This window comes from Mustela erminea, chromosome 7 (assembly GCF_009829155.1).
Source record: "Mustela erminea isolate mMusErm1 chromosome 7, mMusErm1.Pri, whole genome shotgun sequence".
Taxonomy (NCBI): Eukaryota; Metazoa; Chordata; class Mammalia; order Carnivora; family Mustelidae; genus Mustela; species Mustela erminea.
The window spans coordinates 981,662-1,001,609 of record NC_045620.1 but is presented as its reverse complement, the minus strand read 5'-3'; the positions used below and the strand labels follow the sequence as shown (position 1 = coordinate 1,001,609).

Below are 19,948 nucleotides of genomic sequence, written 5' to 3'. Positions count from 1 at the left end.
CCAAGGCCACGGGAGGCTGCCCCGTGCCGAGCGGCCTCCAGCGCGTGCACGGGGCGGGCAAGCGGTAAGCAGTAGGTGTCATCTCTTGACACGACAACATCCGTATGGGTGGGCGTCTGGAGAGACAGGCCCTCTTACGAGGGTCATTTTACAGGTATTTACCAAGGTCCCCTTGTGTACTTGGCAAGAGGCAGCGCAGGCAACATTCCTGTTTGCACGGATCAGGCATGACCGGCCTCGGAGAACTGGGGACGGGCAGGCGTGTTCGTAAGGGAGCTCCCAGCCATGCACATACGTGTATTTTTTTAAACAAAGGGACACAAACCGATGTCCATCACCAGGACAGTGCTGGGGGAACAAACTCGAGAAACGTCCACATAATGGAATTCTTTAAGGCCGCAAGTAAAAGGTGACGAATCACAGAGCTACTGCCATGGAAAGAGTCCTGTGCGAGAGAGGAGCACTGGTGACAAGGCAGCTCTGCGCAGTGGCCACGCTCCCTAAATACATCCTGCCACACCCACCCACCCACGTTCACGAATGGGGGAGCAGCTGTAGCGTGGGCTTCGGAATGGGGCCATTTCTGGTGTTTCTGCTGCTTTTCTTCTGTTACTTTAGTTTTCTGTGTTTGTTTGTGTGACCCAACACACAAGCTATCTTTACACTGGGGGGTGGGCTCATTCCATTTCTCATAAAGGTGTGTTCAACACCACTTACAAGTCCTCATCAGCATATGGAAGACAAAGCCACAGCATCGGAGTCGGATCCCCAAAGACACACGTGTTCACGAGTAACACACACGGTAACCGCCCCCCGACGGAGCACGCTGTACAGCCACGGCTACAAGAGTCCTGACGAGACACCTGCAACTACTGGTTCAACTCCGTGCAACAAGGGGCCCTGAGGACCAGCACTCCCGGAACAGCGCCGGCTGTAAGCAGCGCTGTGAGCGCCTTAGAGCAAGTGAGCCCGATTCAGACCCTTTCCCACAACTGTAAAGCACGGTCCTCCTGACGGAGTTAGGGCCCATCCTGTGACGCGAGGACCAGACGGCCACTCTCAGGGGCCCTGCCACGTAAGCAACCAGACACCCCGGCGAGAAACTCCACTTAAGAAAACACCCCCCGTAACGGGCTGCCGGAGTCCACCGGGCACGTAAGAACCAAGCCTGGACGACAGACAGGGCGCACTGCAGGGACCCAAGGACACCAGTGATCTCCGGTGGATCCTGCACACGCGTCCCACCTCCGCTCTCCACCCAGATCGCCGGAGGAGCGCAGAAGGGAAACGGACCACCTCAGCAAAAACAGAACCAGAACAGGGGGCGCGAGCAAACGACGCCAAGCCCCAGAGCGAGCCAGTCCCTGAGCCGCTCCGGACGGGGCCTCTCCTGAGCCGCTCCCCTGTGGGAGGAGGACTCCGCGTCCGCAGCAACAGCTGGAAGCTCCAGGGCCAAGCAGAGACGAGTCCCGACTCCAGCCCGAAACCCTGAATGCACGGACCTCCGAGCCCCAACGAGCCCAGCGACATGACCCCAGCGACATGAAGCGTTTCCTCGGGGAGCCGCGGTGATGCCCACGCAGGCCCGCCCGCGGCAGCAGAGGGCAGGAGAGCCCGGTACCCTGGGAGCCCGCACCGGAGGGAGCAGAGCGACTACACTTTCCTCCTACGGGACAGAACTCCGCTGCGGGAAGTAACGCGAGTTTAGTGGAATGCTGACCAGGGCAGCTCTGGGGGGACACCGGCAGTAAAGCGCCGCACCACACCTGAATTCGCTGGTCGCGCTGGCAAGACCAGGACCAAGGGGGTGCCTAGAACACAGCCGGCCCCGCGTCTGGCAGCGGCCTCGGGCCGGCGCATCGGGGATACTCCCGAGACGCCCGCGCTGCTGTTCCAGGCAGCGGCACCGTGGGCTGGTCCTACGGGGATGCCCGCACCTACACCAGCCCCGGATTCCAACGAAGGAGCCGGGACGTCCTGGCGAGCCCCGGCCGCACCTGTCCCCAGGACCGCCCAGGCGTTTCAGGTCGCCGCCGCAGCCAGGGGGCTTAGCACACGGGGCGGGCGGGGGGGGGTGCGGCGAGCATCTGCCCGGTGCACCTCGGAGCCCTGTGAAGGTCGCGGGCCTCAGCGCCTTGAGCCGCACGGCCGCGGCACCTCCCGGCAGCGGGTCTCAGCCGGGCCCCGCGGCTCTGCAGGCGGCCGCACGTGCGTCCGGGCCGGGCCCCGACAGCCCCCCCAGCAGCAAGCCCCGTCGGGCGCTGCGGGTCCCCGGAGCTCGGAACCGGCCCCGGCGCGGGCGCACCAGGCTCGCGTCTCCCTCCTTCCGCGGCAGAGGACGCGGGTGGCGGCGCCCGCGGCCGACGGAGGACTCCGGCGCCGTCTTGAGCGGAACTCGCGGGCGACCCTGACCCCGGGGCCCACCTCAAGCTCCTCGCTGAGGAGCCAGATTCGCAGCCCGACACCTGGCCCCGAGCTGCGGCGTCGCACCGGCCCTGCGCGGCGGCGAAGAGGGGCCCGAAGGCCTCGGTCCGTCCGCGGAGACGCGCGTGGGGCCGCCAAGTCTGCACGTGGCCCCGCACCGGCGGCCCCACCTCGGGGACGCGGAGGCCCAGGAGGAGGCCGGCCGGGAGCGCGGCGCAGGGGGACGCGGCCGCGAGGCCGGGGGCAGCGGACGGACAGCACCGGCGGGGTCCGGCGCCCACCGCCCGGGACGCAGAGGGGCCACGGGGGCGCGCCGCCCCGGGACGCCGCACGCCGGGCCGTCCACCCCGAGACGACCGGCTGCGACACAATGGGGCCGGCGTGCGCCCCGCGCCCCCACCCCGAGGCCGAGCCGCCCTCCGACCGCCTCCCCGCCCCCAGCACCGAGCGTCCCGCGACGTGCCCCGCCGGGCGGCCGCGCACTCGCATCCGCTTCCGGACCGCCGCCCCCCGCGGCCTCCCGACGCCGGCAGGCGCGGCCCGCGGCGGCACCGGAGCTCCGGGGGGGCTCTCCGGCCACGCCCGCGACCTGGGAAGCGGAGCCTCGGCGTCTACGCCGGCCGGACCCCGAACTCGGCGGGAGGAGCCGTTTCCCTCCCCCGCGGCCCCGCCTCCCGCCTCCCGCGCCGCCGCCGCGCGCCCCCCGCCCCCGCCAGTGCGCCCGGCCCGCGCCCTCCTCGCGCCGCAGGGGCCTCGGGGCCGCCGGGAGCGGGCAGCCCCCCGCGCGCCCCTGCCCCCGCCGGGCCTCTCCTCCGCGCCCTCCGCCCGCCCCGGGCCGCCGCCATCTTCTCTCCTCGGCGGGAGCGCAGCGCGGACTCGCGCGGCCGCCGCGGCTCTCGGCCGGCCGGGCCCCCGCCCCGCGGCCGCCGCCCCCCGCCCGCCCCCGAGGGCGGCCCCCCGGCGGCCGCCCCCTCCCCTGCCCGGCGGCCGGGACGCCGCCACTCACCGCGGGTCGCAGGCCTCTGGAGTCCCGCAGCCATTTCCTCGGAGCTCCGCGGAGTGGGCGGGCGGGCGGGGTCGGCGCCGGTCACCGAGACTCGGGGCTAGAAGGGCCGGCCGCGCCCTGAGCAGCGCCCCCGCGCGGAGGGAGGAGGCCCGGCGCCCCGCCCGCGCGCCTGCGCTCTGCGGATCCCAGGCCGCGGTGAGCCGCAGGCCGACCGGCCCTCCCGGGGAGCGCCCCGCGGCCTGGGCGGGGGTTGTGGCGACCGGGCGGGGGCGCCGCGCTCTCGAGTTTCTGCGGGACTCGGAGCGCAGCACGCCGGCCCCCCGCCGCTCGTCCCCGCACGCACGACCGCCCCGCACGGCCTGCGAGGAAAGGGGGGACGGTCACTGCCCAGAAAGGGAAAGGGGGTCCGGCCAAGGGTCACAGCCCTCCACCTGCATGTTCTTCACTCGGCCCCGGCCAGTCCCCAGACACGCCACAGACGGACCGCGGGGCACTGTGCGCACCGCACGCCTCTGCCCCGAGGGCAGGAGCTCCTCGCTGCAGTAGCCCCCATGACGTAGGCAACTCCACGGCCCCCCCAGCGCGGCCCACACACGCAGGAAGCCCCGGGCTCTTGTCAGAGAGGCCAGAGGGCCTCCCGATGCGCGGGCCGCCGTCCTTCCAATGAGCACCTCCAGGGCTCCCCAGCCCCGCTCGTTTCCGGCAGAGCCGGTCGGCTTCCTCCCGAGGACTACAACGCAGCTCGTTTCTGCTGCTGTGGCTCCGTTAGGACCAGCGACCTGGAATCTGGCAGGGCTGGGGTGTCCACTCTTCCATCCTGACCATGTCTTCAAGTCTGCCCCCAGATACGGGGAGCGGGGGGTTTAGAGGCCAGGCAGGTGTAAGGGGGCAGCAGCTGCAACAAGCAGCGTGACCCGGGCGGCCCACTGTAAAACGGGGCTCATTTGCAGGGGAGCGCAGGATCACAGGAGGCCTCCCAGGTCAGAAGTATGAACGGGAACCCCGCACAGGGTCTTTAAAGGAAGCAAACCCAGCATCAATGGCCGTGCAAGGTGAGGCGGAACTCCGGGGAGGCAGGGGCAGCATCAGGTGGGTGCTCGTGGGATGAGGGGACCAGGACAGGGGCTGGGGGCACTATCTCAAATCAAGGTACGAAGAAGTGTATATGAGCCCAAGTGATGCAGACGTGCTCTCCTGTCGTCCTGCCCGAGTCCACAGGTGCTCACGCGGAGAAACGGCTGCGAGTAGTGTTGGGCTCACACTCCACAGTGCCCACTTATCCATTCACAACGGCATCGCGCTGTGAGTTCAGGGGAAAAAAAGTCGACTTCGGAAGAAACCAGTGTTTTAATGAGTGCGAAGCATGAGAACTGTGTTTTCTTTCTGGTTGCTTTCTCCTAAGTCTCTAAAGCGTCATCCAGGACAAACGCCAGACAAGGCCATGCCTGTCGCCAGAGTTCGACAAAAGCAGTGAGAGCAAAGCGGTTGTGCCCACGTAGGCTGATAGGGCTAATCATCACACACGGTGCGTAACAGAGGAGGGGCCTCCCTGAGGTGAGAGGCTGCTCGTCACCACCAGTAAGTCTCAGGGCGCCAGTCTGCTGCCTGGGGGGCCTCGGGAGCAGGGCTCTGCCTACAGGTGTGCGTGGGGCCCGAGTGCTGAAAGCGAGCGCGGACGTGTGCAGGAAGTGCCGACAAGAGGATCAGAGACTCAGCCCTGGCGGTTTCAAGAGCGCACCCAGCGAGCTTTATTCTGGACTTTGACAACATCGGTACACACAAATCACCCTTTCGACACCACGACTCTGAGTTCCAAATCAAACAAACGGCTGCTAAAATGTAAGAGACGCAGGGAGAAGTGACACCCCCCCACTCTGTCCAGGGAGGCGGGAGGCCAGGATGCCGCCTTCTACGGGGGTACAGAGAAGTGAAAACTCTTGGGAATCTGTCAGACATACCAAAGTTCCTCTCGTTCCGACAGAAAGCAGGCATTTGGAGAAAATAAGAGAGTTTTAAAGTCAAAAAACCAAAAACCAGTATTTCACACGTGTTTCTAAAAAGAGCAAATGTGCGTATGAATTGGGAAAATCTCGTCAAGACTTGCACCACGCCATCCGGCACCTGATCACGATCACATGGCTGGGTTTGTGGAGGAGGGGCGGGAATCCTCAGAACATGTACAGACAGCAGTGTGCGCGGGAAATAGTACGTGTGTGTGTGCACGTGTGTGTGTGTGCTAGCTCCGTGCTTTCATTCTAACTTAGAAGAGAAAGGCTAACTCACGTGTACATCAACTTCTGACCCACCAGGTCTGAAGGGTGCAGGACCAGCACCTCAACGGGGCTCAGCAGTGGGCAGCGGCGAGCTATGCGGCCCCCACGCCCCACGGAAACACCACGCTGTACACAGGTCAGGTTACCCCAGGAGGTACCTGTTCTGGCTTTTACGCACGCCAGGAAACTTTGAGCCGGTGCTTTCTGATTCGATGGTACAGTCTCAGAAATACAATCAGGCAGGGGGCAGGGGGGCACATCAAAAACCCCATTAAACGTGCTTTCCCGGGTCTTAGAATTCAGCTGAGCCACCCAGCAGCTGAATGTGTGCAGCAGAACAAGCACACAGTTCCTCCTGACTCTCGACACCTGCACGAGGAGACGGAGCACACCGTGAGAAGCGGCAGCTAAGGCTGGTGACCGCTTGGTGCCAACTGCCTTGTGTGGCAATGACCCTGGGCACCACTAACGGATCAGTTTGCGCGTTATCCAGAAGAATTAGGTCTGTTTTAGCCAAATCTCTTTGAAAGCAGGGTCTCTAGTACATATGGGCTTGATTTCATGCTTTTAGGTTTTGAGAACAAGATAAAAGCGGCCGTCGGAATGCCGTTGTTCTGGCAGACACGGCCGCGGCCGGCTTCCCGAGCAGTCTAGGATTTGAGTACACGCAGCACTGTGTGTTTCATTCCCCAAATACTTTCCCCTTTTAAAAAATGCTTTAAAGGGGCGCCTGGGTGGCTCAGTGAGTTAAAGCCTCTGCCTTCGGCTCAGGTCATGGTCCCAGGGTCCTGGGATCGAGTCCCGCATCGGACTCTCTGCTCAGCGGGGAGCCTGTTTCCTCCTCTCTCTCTCTCTCTCTCTCTGCCTACCTGTGATCTCTATCTGTCAAACAAATAAATTAAAAAAAAAAATCTTAAAAAAAAATGCTTTAAGCTCTTTTAAGACTAGCAAACTTTTAACACTACCCTGTGCAGGACTGCTCATCTATTAAAACAAAACTCTCCGCCCAGACTTGGAGAACAGTGGAGGCTCGGCCACCCGGCAGCTCCCCGCCCACAGCCCTGCCTCTTTCCTATCGCCCGGTGGCTGCCCGAGGTGGCGACCAGAGTGGCCCAGCGTCCTTCGTGGTACCCCACACCCCCAGACTCCCAGCGGCACGGAGGGCTCCGGGCCCTGGCCCAGGCTGGCCTCTGTCCGCCTTCTGCACACTCTCCACACGGGAGCCCCCTCCTGGCCGTGCTTACCTTTACCTGTGCCCAGACCTGGGTCCCTGCACTCACGTGTGCCCCTAACTCCACCCGATGCCTCAAATGCACCTCAAAACCTAACGTGTGCAAAATGACCTCCTGACTTCTGAGCCTCTCCTCCCATCGGGACCCTCCCCGGTGTCCCCTGTTCAGTGCTGGTCCCACCCGGTCAACCCCAAAACACCCGCCGGAAGCTCGGAGATCCTCCCTCCCTTCAGCGACCAAATCCTTCTGCCTTAGCGAAAGTTAATTTAGTTTAAATTAGTTTAATTCGTTTCACGGGATCGATGTCACCTGCGGCCTGCTCTCCTCACGTGCTGCTTCCGAACGTGTTCAACGCACGTCTGTGTCCCCCTCACCCTATTCACCTCGGGACCCCAGCCATCTGATGTCCCTTCCCGCCGTGTCCCTGAGCTGCTTGCTCTGTGACCACGCCTGTCCCGGAGGCCCAGCCGACGGCCTTGCTGCTCTCAGCGGGTGCTCCGCGGCTGTCTGTCCTCTCAAACTGCCCACCCGGGGCGTCCCCGGAGCCCCCCTCAGCCCCGTCCCTGTCATGCCTCTCTGCCGCCTTAGCGGACAGGCTCTCTGGGTAACGGCCATCTGCTGCGGTCCCTGTGGATCCTGGACTTCGCCGCTCCTCCTCTCTAAGGCCTTCTCTAGACACACCTCTCAAGGGTCCCCGGCTGCCCCCGCAGAAGCTTCACCTGCAGGCCGCCTCTCCCCCTTCGGCGCTCACTGCGACCCCGCAGGCACCACCGATGCCGGCCTCTCCTCCCCCTTCCGGCCCACTGCCCGGCCGATGGCTCTTCCTCCGCGGGGGTCACCACCGTCAAGGGGTCCGCCAGCCGCAGGTCGGAGCCCCATCCAGTGCCGGAGCGCGGTCCCGGAGGACCGCCTCTGTTCTCTCCGGGGAAGGTCCCGCCGTGCTGGCAGCGCTGGTCGGGAAGGTCGGCGTCAGCATCGCTCGCTGGCTCCTTCCGTCCTCAACAACCGGCCCAGAGCTTCCGGCGCTCGGGAAGCTCCCGCGTCCGGGCCGAACGCTGACCCGTTATCAGGCCTCGGTGAGCACCACCGCGGCGCGAGACGCTCCAGGCGGCAGAGGACGCGGGGGCGCTCGTGCGCTCTGCTCGGGAACGCCTCCCCACCCTGCCGAGCTGCCGACCCCAGGGCGACCCCAGGGCGACCGGGAAGCCCCTCCGCTCGCCAGGACCGCAGGGGCCGGCGGGGAAGGGGCTGGCGTGGGGAGCTTTCCGGCCGTGCTCGCCCGGACCGGGCCGCCAGGGGGTCCCCGAAGGCGAGGTCACCCTGCCGCTGGGTGGGCTGCAGGAGAGCACGGCGCGGGACCCCGGCAGACGCACTCCCAAAGCAGAGGGCGGCCTCCCTGTCGGGGCAGAGCTGCCCACGGTGGAAGCTGCGGGCGTCCACCTAGGACGGGGGAGGTGGGGTCTGCGCGGCTGGGGACCCGGTGGCCGCGGCGGGACGGGCCGTGCGCCCGCGACCCCGGGAGTCGGCGCGGGAAGCTTCCTCGGGCGGAGCAGTCGGTCTCCGGAGGGCGCGGCGCTCGGGCTCGGGCGTGTGCGCCTCTGCCGGGGCCTCGAAGCCCTCGGCCGCCCGCGCCCTCCGCCGGACAGCGCGCGGCACAGACGGCCGCGTCGCGACGGACCGCCCCGCCACCGACACGCGGCGCCCGCGCGTCCTGGGTTCGCGTCGGAACTTCGGGCCCGCAGGTCGGCCGTCGCCCGGGCAGCAGCCGCAGCAGGCGCCGCGCTCAGGCCGAGCCGCCGCCCGCGGGAGCGAGCGCACGACCCCGGCGAGCCCCGGCTCCCAGCCGAGGACGCCGTCGGCCCCTCCCCCCGACGCCGGGCCCCGCAGCCCCGGAGCTCGGGCCCCGCCGCACGCCTGCCCCCGGCCCGGCCTCGCGCGCCCGCAGCCCCGGCCCGACCTCGCGCGGCCGGCGGACCCCCGCGCCGCTCCCCGAGGGCAGGCCCGTCTCTGTCCACTCGTGAAGCGCCGGGCGCTGCCTCCCCGGGCGGGCGACCCCCGCGGCCCGCCCCAACCGACAGCGCCGAGACCCCCGCCCGGCGCGCTCGGCCGCCTCCTCCCAGGCCCGCGCGAAGGCAGGCGCCCGGCGGGGAGGGCCCCCACCTCGGGGCGGCGCGCGGCACCGGCGCCCGCCCCCCGCTCCCTGCCCTCCGAGCTCACACAAATGGCGGAAAGGAAGCTGGGACCTTGGCCTCCGACTCAGTCTAGATGTCGCCGTCGCGGCGCGAAGTTCCCCCGCAACGACACTTCGACGGCGGCCATCTTGTCCAGGGTCGGCCGACGCCTTTTGACTCTCGCGCCAACCCGTACAGCGAGGGCGCCGCGAGCGGCGTTCTGCGCAAGGACGGAAGCCGGAGTCCCGCGCTTCCGGGCGGCGGCCGCGTCCCGCCCCGGCCCGCGGGAGCTCCTGATTGGCTGCGGGATCGTGAGCCTGCGCTCTCGCGATCTCGCGGGAGGTGCCTGGAGGGGCGGCCGTCGGTGCGTCTGCCCTCGCGTTCCCCGCCCTCGCCCCCGCCTCCGCCGCGGCTCCCGCCTCCGCTCCCGTCTTCGGCGCCTCGCCGCCCCCCGCCACCCCGGCTCGGCCCGGCCCCCCGAGCGGCCGCGGAGACCGCGCAGCGCGGGAGGCGGGATCCGCGCGGTAAGATGGCTGCGGCGGACGCAGGCGGCCGGGCCGGGCTTCCTCGCGGGAGCGCGGCGGGCCGGGGCGCGTCTGGGCGGGGGCCCGGCGGGGGCCGGGGCGGAGCGCGGGCCGGGGGCGGCGGAGGGGCGGGCGCCGGGGCTCTGCCGGCTCCGAGGTCCGAGCGGGCCGCACGTCCAGCCGCCCCCGGTGTCCCGGCGGCGGAGTCGCTGACCCCCGCGGCCGCCGCGTAATCCGGTGTTTGCTCCTCAGGGCAGAGCGCGCCGGGCGAGGGCTCCGACGGGCCGGGCTGGCCGCGCGCTGGAACGCCGGTCCTGCCGCCAAACGCCGCGCCGGCGCGCCCGGGGAGAGAACGGCGTCGGGGACACGCGCGGCGGAGCGCTCGCCGGCCGGGTGAGGAGGCGACGGAGCCCGTCGGCTGTGCGCCCGCGGCGCTCTCGGGGCGCCACGTCGGGCGGGTCGCTGCTCCCCGAGCGGCTTGCGCTGCCCGCGGCGCCCGGGTGCGGGGGTGGGAGGCCGGGGCTCGTCGGGGAGGCGGCGCGCGGCCCGAGCGCGGTCCGTGCCGTCCGCGGCCTTGCTCCGGGCGCTGCGCGCCTCGGTCCCGGCCCGGGCTCTCCGCCGCGCGCCCCTCGGCCGGCTCCTGGCCCTCAGCATCCTCGTTCGGCCGGGGCCTGCCTGATGCGCGCTCCCGGCGCCGAGCCGGGCCTGCGGCGGGGGCCTGCGGGCGGCCTGCGGGGCGTCGGGGCTGCGCGTCGGAGACTCGGCCCAGACCTGCCCCACCGCTCGAACCTGTTCCTCGTCGGCCTCCCTCCGCGGCTGTGGCCCTGTCCTGGCCTCCCAGGCCTCAGGCCCGGCTCGGGGGCTGCCGTGTGTGAGTGTGTGAGTGTGTTCTCGTCCTGGGCACGCGGGCCGCCGGCGCTGTGGCCGCTCTGACTGACGTTCCTGGCCCGGCTCGCTGGTGGCTCCGCGCTGGCCACCCGGCTTCCCGCGCGGAAGGTCTTAATTCAGCGTGGACTCCGCGGCTGCGTGGCATCCACTGCTTACGGAGGACCGGATGGCGGACCGCCGTCTTGAGAGCCCCGCTGGCTGCCGGCCGCTGGCCGCCCTGCCCTCCCTCGGAAGCCGCCGCTGAAGCAGGCCAGCACCGCGCTTACCGCAGCGGGGCTGTTCGCAAGCTCTGCGGCGGCCCCGGCCCTCCCCCCGCTGGCTGGCGGGAGTCCCCCCGTGGCTGTGTTCCTACTGTAGCTGTTGTAGTCAGTGTTCTTGGGGGACCCACGATCCTGATCCTTGCTCAGCAATCCTGACATGCACATAGTTCTGGAAACCAGAAGTTTTTGTGTGCTTATTTTTTTGAACTGTCGGATGGCAAAAAATCTGAGTTGGTGAAAGCTTTTCATAACTTGTGTTTCACTCAGTGTGGGTGTTCAGACCTGTCCCCAAAGAAGTAGTACTTAGCGTGGGGTGCCGCCCCAGACTGCAGTGCGAGTGTCCTGTGACGTAGGTGAGTTGTGCCAAGAGGCTTTATAAGGTCTGCAAGATTTTTAATTCCGAAACATAACTGCCTAAGGGTTCGGGGCCTGGGGCTGTGGTTCTGTGAACCACAGTCTGTCTGTCCGTGCCGCTACCGAATGAACAGCTGGGCTCCCGTGTTTCTGCCTTTTTGAGCGGTGGTCCTTTGAGTGGGTTCGTGCGTGTCTGGTGCTCAGTGGGGAGCCTTGAGGGTCTCAGTCTTGCGGCGGGATTGTTGGCCTGTGAGCAGCTCTGCAGAAGGGCCAGATACGCTTGCAGTGCCCGTCTGCCCCGACGGCAGCGTCGAGACTGCGAGGGAGCTCTGTGTCTCTGTCGCGGTCCTCAGTGTTGGTCGGCCCGGCGAGTGTCTGGCAGCGGACTTCTCGTGGGCTCTGTGTCAGAGTGCACGCTTCCTCCACTCCCGGCTCTCACGTGGCTGCCCTCTGCCTAGGAGAGAATTGATCTAAATTCCTGAGTCTCTAAGGCCTTAGTGTGACGCGCCCCACCTCTTGACCTGGCAGTTCAGAGGCTCTTGGCTCTCCCTAGCACACATCCTGTCTCCTAACATCCCAGCCTTTTTTCTGGTCCCCGCACTGCCTTTGGGCATCAGGCCCTTTGCACTTGCTGTCCTCCAGATTTAACTCTGCCCACTCTCTCTCTCTGTCACTTCACACCGTGTAGCTCTGTTTATCTCTGAAACGATCACAGTTGTCATAGAATTCTTAAAGAATTATTTTTTTAAATCAAAGTTTAGCAGAGACCAGTGTTAGGTTTGTTTCCTGCGCGCCAAGTCGGGACTTGACCGCTGTCTGGGTTGTGCCGTGCTCACAAGTACAGCCACCCTCTGTCCCCGTCCTGCCCGATGGCCGTGCCGCGGAGTGTTTCCTGTCCTGTGTCTCTCGTTCCCGGCATTTTCACTGGTCTTGAAAATACTTTTTCTTGTAGAAACACGTCGGCATGAGTTACGCAGAGAAGCCTGACGAAATCTCAAAAGACGAGTGGCTGGAGAAACTCAATAACTTGCACGTGCAGCGCGCGGACATGAACCGTCTCATCATGAACTACCTGGTGACAGGTAACGTCCTGAGCCAGACGCTGCCCGGGGGACGTGCCCGTGGTCAGAGCTGTACCGCCGATGGTCCTTGGTGAAGTTAGCTTGTTTGCGTGTTGTGAAAAAACACCAGGCTGATTTAGCAAATTCGCGGATCAGTGTAGTAAAGACGAGGTCTTCTGGAGAGAAGAGTGTTACCCTGGGTGTCTGAGCTCTAAGGCGAAAACCTGTTTCTTGACCGGTGACGTGTTTACAGTTAATCACGATGCCTAAGAACGCTCTGAAGTCCGTTGAAAGTCCCAGGTGGCCGATCTCTTCGCGCCAGTCTGATAAATTCCTGTCTCTAGAAGGTGCGCCTAACTCCAAAGAGGGAGGGGGAAAGGTAGAAGCCTACGAAACCAACAGACGGGGTCTCTAACTAACAGTCCTCCTCGGTACTGGGAAGGAAGAGGTAACTCTGTGCCCGATCAGGAAATCTGGTTGATTGAACCCGGTAGGAGTCTCCTTCCTGTGGTTCACAGCACTCCCCTCCCCAAATTCGTCGACCGTCATTTGAAAGGCGACAGGGAAGTGTCTGCCTGTTGCTGGCCGGGTGGGGTTGGGGGACAGCACACGCACTGCTTGGGTGTTGAGGAGAAGTATGGTCTCCCGAGAGGCAGGGGTGACCAGGTCTCTGTCATCTGTGAAGGCAGGCCATGTGTCCAGATGTGCCTGGGGGACACATGCCCGGGACAGACCTGCACCTTCCTTGCCTCTGGGCCTGGGCCGCAGCCCTCGTTCAGGAGCCCATGACGTACACGCTTCGTGGCCTTTGTTTTCGCCCCAGCTGGTGGGGGAGAGGTGTTTTGGATGGGTGCGAAGGAGTGAAATTCATTCTTTGCATTTTCTCTATGGGGCGCAACTGGTAGGTGACAGAGATGTTAATACCAAACCCTAAGAAAGTGCGGGTCATGTTGAAGGTTATTGGAGGTGAGTGGGCTTTCGGGGGTTAAAAACGCTTTGCAGCGCGTCTCGGTAGCTTTGTGAGCACGGGAGATGGCTGTCATTTTCAGAGGGCTTTAAGGAAGCAGCAGAGAAGTTTCGGATGGAATCCGGGATCGAACCTAGTGTGGACTTAGAAACACTTGACGAGCGGATCAAGATCCGTGAGATGATCCTGAAAGGCCAGATCCAGGAGGCCATCGCGCTGATCAACAGCCTCCACCCCGAGCTGCTCGACACGAACCGGTACCTCTACTTCCACCTGCAGGTGAGCGGCGGCTGCGTGCGGGGGCCGCGGGCTGCGTGCGGCGCTTCAGAGGTCGCGGGGCTAAGTTGCACTCCCACAGTATGTGTTCGTTTGCGTGGGGAAGGGGTTTCAGGTAGCTGTGGTTTTTTGCATTTCAGAAGATGTTTCTTGCTTTAAGAATGCTAATTTAGGGGCACCTGGGTGCTTCCGTCGCTGAGGCACCCAACCCTTGGTTAAGGCTCAGGTCATGATCCCCAAGGTTGTCAGGTCGGGCTCTGCGCGCTTCTCTCGTCCTCTCCCTCTGCCCCTGCCACACCCCGCGTGCGTGTTTTCAGTCTCTCTCAGATACATAAAATCTTAAGAAACGTTACTCTAGTAACTCAGGGATGCTGGGAGGTTGTCCTCTAAGGTGACCTTTGACTAGAAACTCGTGCCGCACTGCCGGACGCGGTGTGTAAGCCCGTGTGCCTTTGCCGGTGACCAGCAACAGCACCTCATAGAGCTGATCCGCCAGCGGGAGACCGAGGCGGCGCTGGAGTTCGCGCAGACGCAGCTGGCGGAGCAGGGCGAGGAGAGCAGGGAGTGCTTGACGGAGATGGAGCGCACGCTGGCCCTGCTGGCCTTCGATAACCCCGAGGAGTCGCCGTTTGGAGACCTGCTTCATATGATGCAGAGGCAGAAGGTAAGCCCGCCGAGGGGTCCTCTGTCCCCCTGCCGGCCGTTGGGGTGGGGCTCAGAGACCATAGCGGCCGCCTCTGGGCCGGTGCCGCATGGTCGTGGCGGCAGCTCTCCTTCCCTGACGTGGGGTCTTTCACTGTGCGGGGCCCGGAGCAGAGCCTTGTGACTGATCGTACAATTTTCCGACGTCTTTCTTAGCTTCTCCTTTGTCATAATCTTTCTCTTTGTTCAGAGACTTAGAAATAGGTGTCCTGGGGCCACCTGGGTGGCTCAGTCAGTTTATGCGTCTCCCAGGCCAGATGTGATCGGTGCCGACCGCACCGCGCACGCCTTCTGGGCGAGGGGTGTGTGGGGCCCATCTGCCGGCAGGCCTCCTGGTGACCGGCGTCGCGTGCGAGCTCAGCCTGTAAGAGCGGCTTCCGGGAAGTCCGAAGAGCACGTGGCAGCGGCCTCTCGCTGGTGCTCTGCGCGCGTGGTGGTTTATGGGATGTGTTTGTTTTCTAGGTGTGGAGTGAGGCTAACCAGGCCGTCCTAGATTATGAGAATCGGGAGTCAACGCCCAAGCTGGCCAAATTACTGAAACTCCTCCTTTGGGCTCAGAATGAGCTGGACCAGAAGAAAGTCAAATACCCCAAAATGACAGACCTCAGCAAAGGCGTGATCGAGGAGCCCAAGTAGAGTGCGCCGGCGGCCGCGCGCTCCCCCGGCCCGGACTCCCCGGGGCGGCCGTCTGTGACCGAGACGTTTTTACTGCAGTAGCGAACTCTTCCCTTCCCTCCCTTTCGTTCGTTCTTTTTTTTTTTGACCTGGCATCTTTTTTAAAGGGAAAAGTGGCCCTTTTAAGCGCTGGAAAACTCGCCGTGAATGGCACTGTCTCTTTGGAAGTGTGATGCAGACTCTGCTGGCAGGGCGTGTGCGGACGGCGCGGACGGGCGGCGGGGCGCTCCTGCCTCCGGCTCGCGGGGGACCGCACCGGCCGGGTGCTCGGTCAGGAGGGAATATTGTGAAGCCGAGGCCTCCCGCTCAAATCTGCGAAAAGCACTGATTGTTATTTTGCTTTCTGTTAGCTTGTAGGCAGAGCGTACGTTTTCTCAGATCTCCTAAGACTCTCCAGGCCTCGGTGCAGAAGTTGTTTCTTACCCCTTGGTTTTTCGTTTTTGTGTTTCATAGGAAAGACTATATAAATTTGTAAATCCTAATTCACAGACTTTTTTCTTGTGTGAGGGCATTGAGTTTGATTTGTTTTCCCTTTCGGTCTGGGTTGTGTGGCTTTTGGGGAGATGTGTGCCTGAGGGGTGGGGCTGTGTGTTTTTTAATTTTTTAAATATATATTTTGGTGCTGGTTGTGGTGAGAGATTCTTTCCTGGTGGATCAATGAACCTTCTCTTCTAGGCAGTTTTGTTGAAAATAAAGGTTTCTCTTTGATCTCAAGAATGACCAAACGGCCTCTAAAAAGTTTTAATCATCTCAAACCTTTTGCTTTCGGGGCTTATGTCCCGGTGGTGATGGCAGTGGCATCAGCTCGTCCCTGTGGCTGGAGGGCCCCTCTGCCCGGTGTGGTCCGTGTGCTTGGGAGGGAGCACCCGCGCTGACGGCTGAGCCTCGGCCGCAGACGTCCCTGGCGGGAGCGCGTGCTCACCTCAGGAGGCTGGCACCACAGCAGCTCGGTGTGCGCTTGCGGTCTCGCGGTGTTTGTGAGTTCCCAGGTGTCCTGATTCTGCGCTCTCCCCGGTCCCACCTCTGGGGCAGGTGCTGGGGCCCTTGTGACTTGGATGCGAACATGTGTGTGGCCTCACTGCAGGTGTCACTGGCCACGGGTTCTGTGGGGCGATCGTTACAGAGCTGTGTCTCGTGGAGGTGGTGGTGACGGTGCCCAGGAGTGCACGTCCCCTGGTGGGGGCTCCCAGCTGCCGTGGCGGCTGGGACCCTGTCCTCACTGGGTGGATCCTTGTGCTGGGATGGGGTCCGGCACCTGTGGCTTCATGGAGGGAGATGCCCATGGCAGCTGAATTGCCGGGCACATGTTCTTGTGTCTGGCGAGGTTGGGCAGGCTTGTGGGTGCTCCTATAGGTCAGGTGGTGGCTGGGCCCTGTCCCCCGCGTGCCTGCAACCCTGGGTGGTGGCATGAAGTGGTGTCTGTCGGCTCCTCTCCTGCCGGCTCAGGGAGCAGTGGTTTCCTCCAGTGGGCAGGAGCCTGGGGCAGGGTCGGCTGCCCTGGGGGGTCAGTGACGCAGAGGCAAGATGGTGCGGGCTCAGGGGGCTGTCCTGGCCTCTGACTGCCCTTCTGCCCTTGTGGTTTTGTGAGGCTGGAGGGCGGTCTTCTCGACGCCAGGGAGCAGACGTGCTTCTGCTCAGACCGCCTCAGCAGTCCTCTCCAAATGGGACCTTTCTTGGGGCCCGTTTCCTCTGAGGCTTGAGCATGGAAGTTAGAGCTGAGGTTTGGATCTTCGGGCGACAAATCATCACGTAGAGCAGAAGCTGGAAGACACAGCAGCAGAGAGGTGTGCGTGAGCCCGCGTTCGAAAAGCACCGGAGAACCCCGCGTGTTTCTAGTCGTGTATGTGAGGTCATTTACGAGCTTGGTTTCCATGTGATCACCCTGACCCGTTCTTCATCAGAGGGTGTGAGGTGCGTGGTGACCGGATGTCCTGTATGCGGGAGCCACCCAGGAGCCAGCAGGGCCCGGGCGGGCTTTGTCACGTGCAGGAAGCGCGAGTGAGCGGCGTGGGACAGTGTGCTGGCGCGCGGTCACCTGTCGGGGCCGTGTGTGGCGTCGCGAGCAGGCACTGCCGCCAGTGCGGTCCGGGTGTGGTGCGGCCGGGAGCCCTGGCTGTGCCCCTGCGGGCCTGCGCTTCCTGCCTCCTGTGCCGTCCCTGGCTGGGAACCCGCTTTGGCGGGAGCGGCTTTGCGGGCTTTTCCTGTTGGCCGCCGTTTGCGGTCTGTCTTCAGGCAGACGACGTTAAGCCATTTTGAGATAATGATCTTTAAGTGTAATTTAATTTTTCTTTATCTCCTTTGGATCTTGCTATTGTGTTTATTAAAATGTGATGTTTTACATAGTTTATTCTTTTTACATTTTCTTGTGGAAAGTGCCTTGAAATAAATAAAATTGGAGAATACCCTGGTACTCTGCGTTCCCGACATCGTGAAGTTGCGTGAGGAACCGGCCCCCTTTTGGAGTCTTTACGAGGCGTTGGGATTATTGCAAACCCAGTGAGAGCTAATGTACTTGGACGTTTGGATTAAGGTTTCCAGGTTCTAGAAAAGGCAAATGTGTCTCGGGACTGGTCTTCAGGATTGACTGAAGACGCTGTGTGTGCAGCGTCGGGAGCAAGGAGACGGCTCTTCCTGCAGCAGGGCGCTTCCTGGGCACAGTCGTCGCCAGGCGGCGTGAGGTCTGTGTCCTGGGACAGCGTCGGTTTGGGACAGGCGGAGCCGGGGGCTCAGAAAGAACTGTGCACGTTTTACGTTCAAGTCAGTGGTGTCTTTGGGGGAGCGGGGCAGGACCCGCTTCTGGGAGTTACTGTGCCGTCCCAGCATGAGCGGGAGGCCAGACCGGGACCGCCCGGCCGGCGTGCCTGCCCCCCGAGATGCGAGCACAGTGGGTCGTCGGGGGCCAGGCTGTCTGGCCTCAGAAGCCCCGTGGTGTGGCATTTTGATGTGTTATTTGGAAACCACGCACTTCGTTTCTATAGCGGGTATGTTTCTGTTTCAGAAATGTGTTGCTTTTTCGGATTTAAGAGTATATTGTCTGCATCAGTCTTGTGACTTTGGTGTCCCTCCACGGCCAGCCGCAAGCCTCCGTGCGCCCCCGGTTCCGAGTCCGCATTGCCCCTGAGGGCACGTGTGCCCGTCACAGCGTCTTCTGGGAAACGCAGAGTAGGTTGCTTTTGGTGCCTCTTAAATTCGTGGTCAACTGCTTATGTTTTGCTCAGAGTGGTTGCCTGGAAGGTCTTTTGGGGTTTTCCGGGTTTTGGGGATACTCTAATAAGAATAAGGAACTCAGTGCGACACACGGTCCTCCGGGAGCCCGTCCGCGAGAGCCGGCAGGAGGAAGCTTCAGCCTCGCTCACCTTGAGGCTCTGCTGTTCCGTCCCCTCCGACCAGCACCATCCGGGGGCGCGTGTGCATGGCTGTGCGTGTGCCGTGTGCCGTGTGCCGTCTGTTCTTCAGAGGGTGGTCCTGAACTTTCATTTTTGTGAAGGAAATAGATTGGGGCCACCTACCACATGATTTTAACCTGAGAAGTTATTTTTTTTAATACTCCTGGATCTTTCCAGACACTCAGAGTAGAGGAGCTACACGGTGAGCGCCCGGGCGCTTCTCCCCGTAGGGCCTGCGCCACGGGCCGCGGGGTTGTCCGCGCCTTGTGTGAAGGCAGTTGTGGGACACTTGGCAGAGACGCGGAGTGGCCGCTTTCCAGTGCCTTCTAGTGAGTGCAGAAGTGAGGTGCCTCGTGCCAGAGCAGCGGCATCATGGACTGCGGCCCCCACGGGCGCACGGACCTTGGAGCGGGGAGGACAAGCCTCCCCATCCCTCTTCCCCAGGTGGCGATGGTGTCTGAGGCCTTCTTCATGCCAGCCTGCCCCTCCTCGCAGGAGGCCGTGCCGCGGTTCTGGGGGCGTCCCCACGTGGAGCGCTGAGCGCGTGGGTTGCACTCGACACCGTCTGCGGTGTTTGGCTGGCACCGCAGTCCCTGGCGCATGAAGCCCGTCTGTCGTGGATGTTGTGCCTTAATTCCCAGACGCCATCGAGGCTCTCTTCCCGTCCTCGTCGTGATTGACGTCCGTGGATGTAGACATGGGGTTGGCGTAGGCCTTGGGCATCTGCGGCTGTGCGGACTCTCTGCCCTGGGGGGGGTCCTGAGCCACTCGGCCTCCGCAGGACATTAGGCCCCAGCTCCAGCGGCCCAAGGGCCTTGGCGGCCGGGGAGGGGCGGTCTGGGTGAGCTGGTCGTCGCATCCCTGATGCTGTGGGCCAGAGGTCTTTCTCGTGGCAGCGTGGATGTGGTGGGGCGGAGACACCTCTGTGTGGGCGGGAAGGCCCCAGCTAGAAGGCCAGGTGGACGGGCTCACTTTGACCGTGGCACAGAATGTCTTTCGGACTCCTCTGCACTCCGCTCCAACCACAACCTATGGCAGAAGGAGTGAGAACTGGGGGCAGTGGCTTTATCCGCACGTCCTGAAGCAGGTCGCACCGCCGGCCCCCTGCCCAGCTGTGGACGCAGCCCAGGCTAGCGTGCGTGCCGTGTGCTGCGTGCTGTGGGGCTGTGCCTCCCATCTGGAGCTGGGGGTGAGGAGACGAGCCTGCCGCTGGCCCCTGCTCCTGGGACTCCTGGACTCCGGTGTTGGAGCGCTGCCTGGCTGTGACATCTCTCCCTGCCACGCTGCGACAGACTGCTCGCCCAGACCGAGGCATCACGCGGCTGGCCTCCTCCCAACTGGCTTTTGGAAGGGAAGCAAGCCGGAGGACCATGGAGGACTCCCCGGCTAGGCCCCGGGGGCCCCGGGGGGCTGGGAGGGGCAGACAGCAGAAGCACCCAGACCCAGGGGGAGGGGGCAGTGCTGGTCCCTGCACGGCTCCAGACTCATGGGCCCAGCGAGTCTGTAGTCTCTGGGTGTCCAGGCGTATTTTTAGCGTGAAACGTGTTGCACAGCGCTGTTCTCAAGACTCACATACTGAACTCACCAGCACTTTGAAGAGAATGATCTGTTCCAGAACCTTCAAGAATTCCACGAGTAGAACCTATATTGCATTAAACTCATTTATTATCATAATGTTCGTCTTTCTGGTGTCCAGGGAAATCACACGCAGCCTGTCGCTGTCCTTTCCCTCTGCCGCTGCTAATTCTG

At 63.6% G+C, this 19,948-nt stretch overlaps 3 protein-coding genes across 9 annotated transcripts in view; 2 read left to right on the top strand and 1 right to left on the bottom strand.

The window, feature by feature from the left end:
• The window catches only part of DIDO1 (death inducer-obliterator 1), a 48,822-nt gene extending 39,501 nt beyond the window's left edge, over window positions 1–9,321 (bottom strand). For 4 of the 5 annotated variants that reach the window (XM_032350075.1, XM_032350073.1, XM_032350079.1 and 1 more), the window contains exon 1: window positions 3,431–3,521. The gene's annotated coding sequence lies outside the window, so the exon portion shown is untranslated. Of the gene's footprint in view, window positions 1–3,430; window positions 3,522–9,178 lie in introns of those variants that run through there. The other variant, XM_032350074.1, reaches the window with a different exon arrangement.
• Window positions 1,572–3,531, top strand: LOC116595832 (basic proline-rich protein-like). The gene is made up of 3 exons (XM_032352617.1): window positions 1,572–1,617; window positions 1,749–3,107; window positions 3,173–3,531. The coding sequence occupies exons 1-3, from the start codon at window positions 1,572–1,574 to the stop codon at window positions 3,529–3,531; spliced, it is 1,764 nt and encodes a 587-aa protein (XP_032208508.1).
• Window positions 9,322–9,429: 108 nt separating the features above from the next.
• On the top strand, window positions 9,430–18,078 carry GID8 (GID complex subunit 8 homolog). Of its 3 annotated transcripts, XM_032350090.1 has the most exons (7): window positions 9,430–9,630; window positions 9,883–10,023; window positions 11,046–11,131; window positions 12,085–12,214; window positions 13,243–13,439; window positions 13,903–14,100; window positions 14,601–18,078. In XM_032350090.1, the coding sequence occupies exons 4-7, from the start codon at window positions 12,097–12,099 to the stop codon at window positions 14,772–14,774; spliced, it is 687 nt and encodes a 228-aa protein (XP_032205981.1). In that variant the 5' UTR covers window positions 9,430–9,630; window positions 9,883–10,023; window positions 11,046–11,131; window positions 12,085–12,096; the 3' UTR covers window positions 14,775–18,078. The 3 variants fall into 3 exon arrangements, with proteins under 3 accessions (XP_032205981.1, XP_032205983.1, XP_032205982.1); XM_032350092.1 differs by lacking the exon at window positions 9,883–10,023; XM_032350091.1 differs by lacking the exon at window positions 9,430–9,630 and having other exon boundaries at window positions 9,768–10,023.
• The last annotated feature ends 1,870 nt before the right edge of the window (window positions 18,079–19,948 follow it).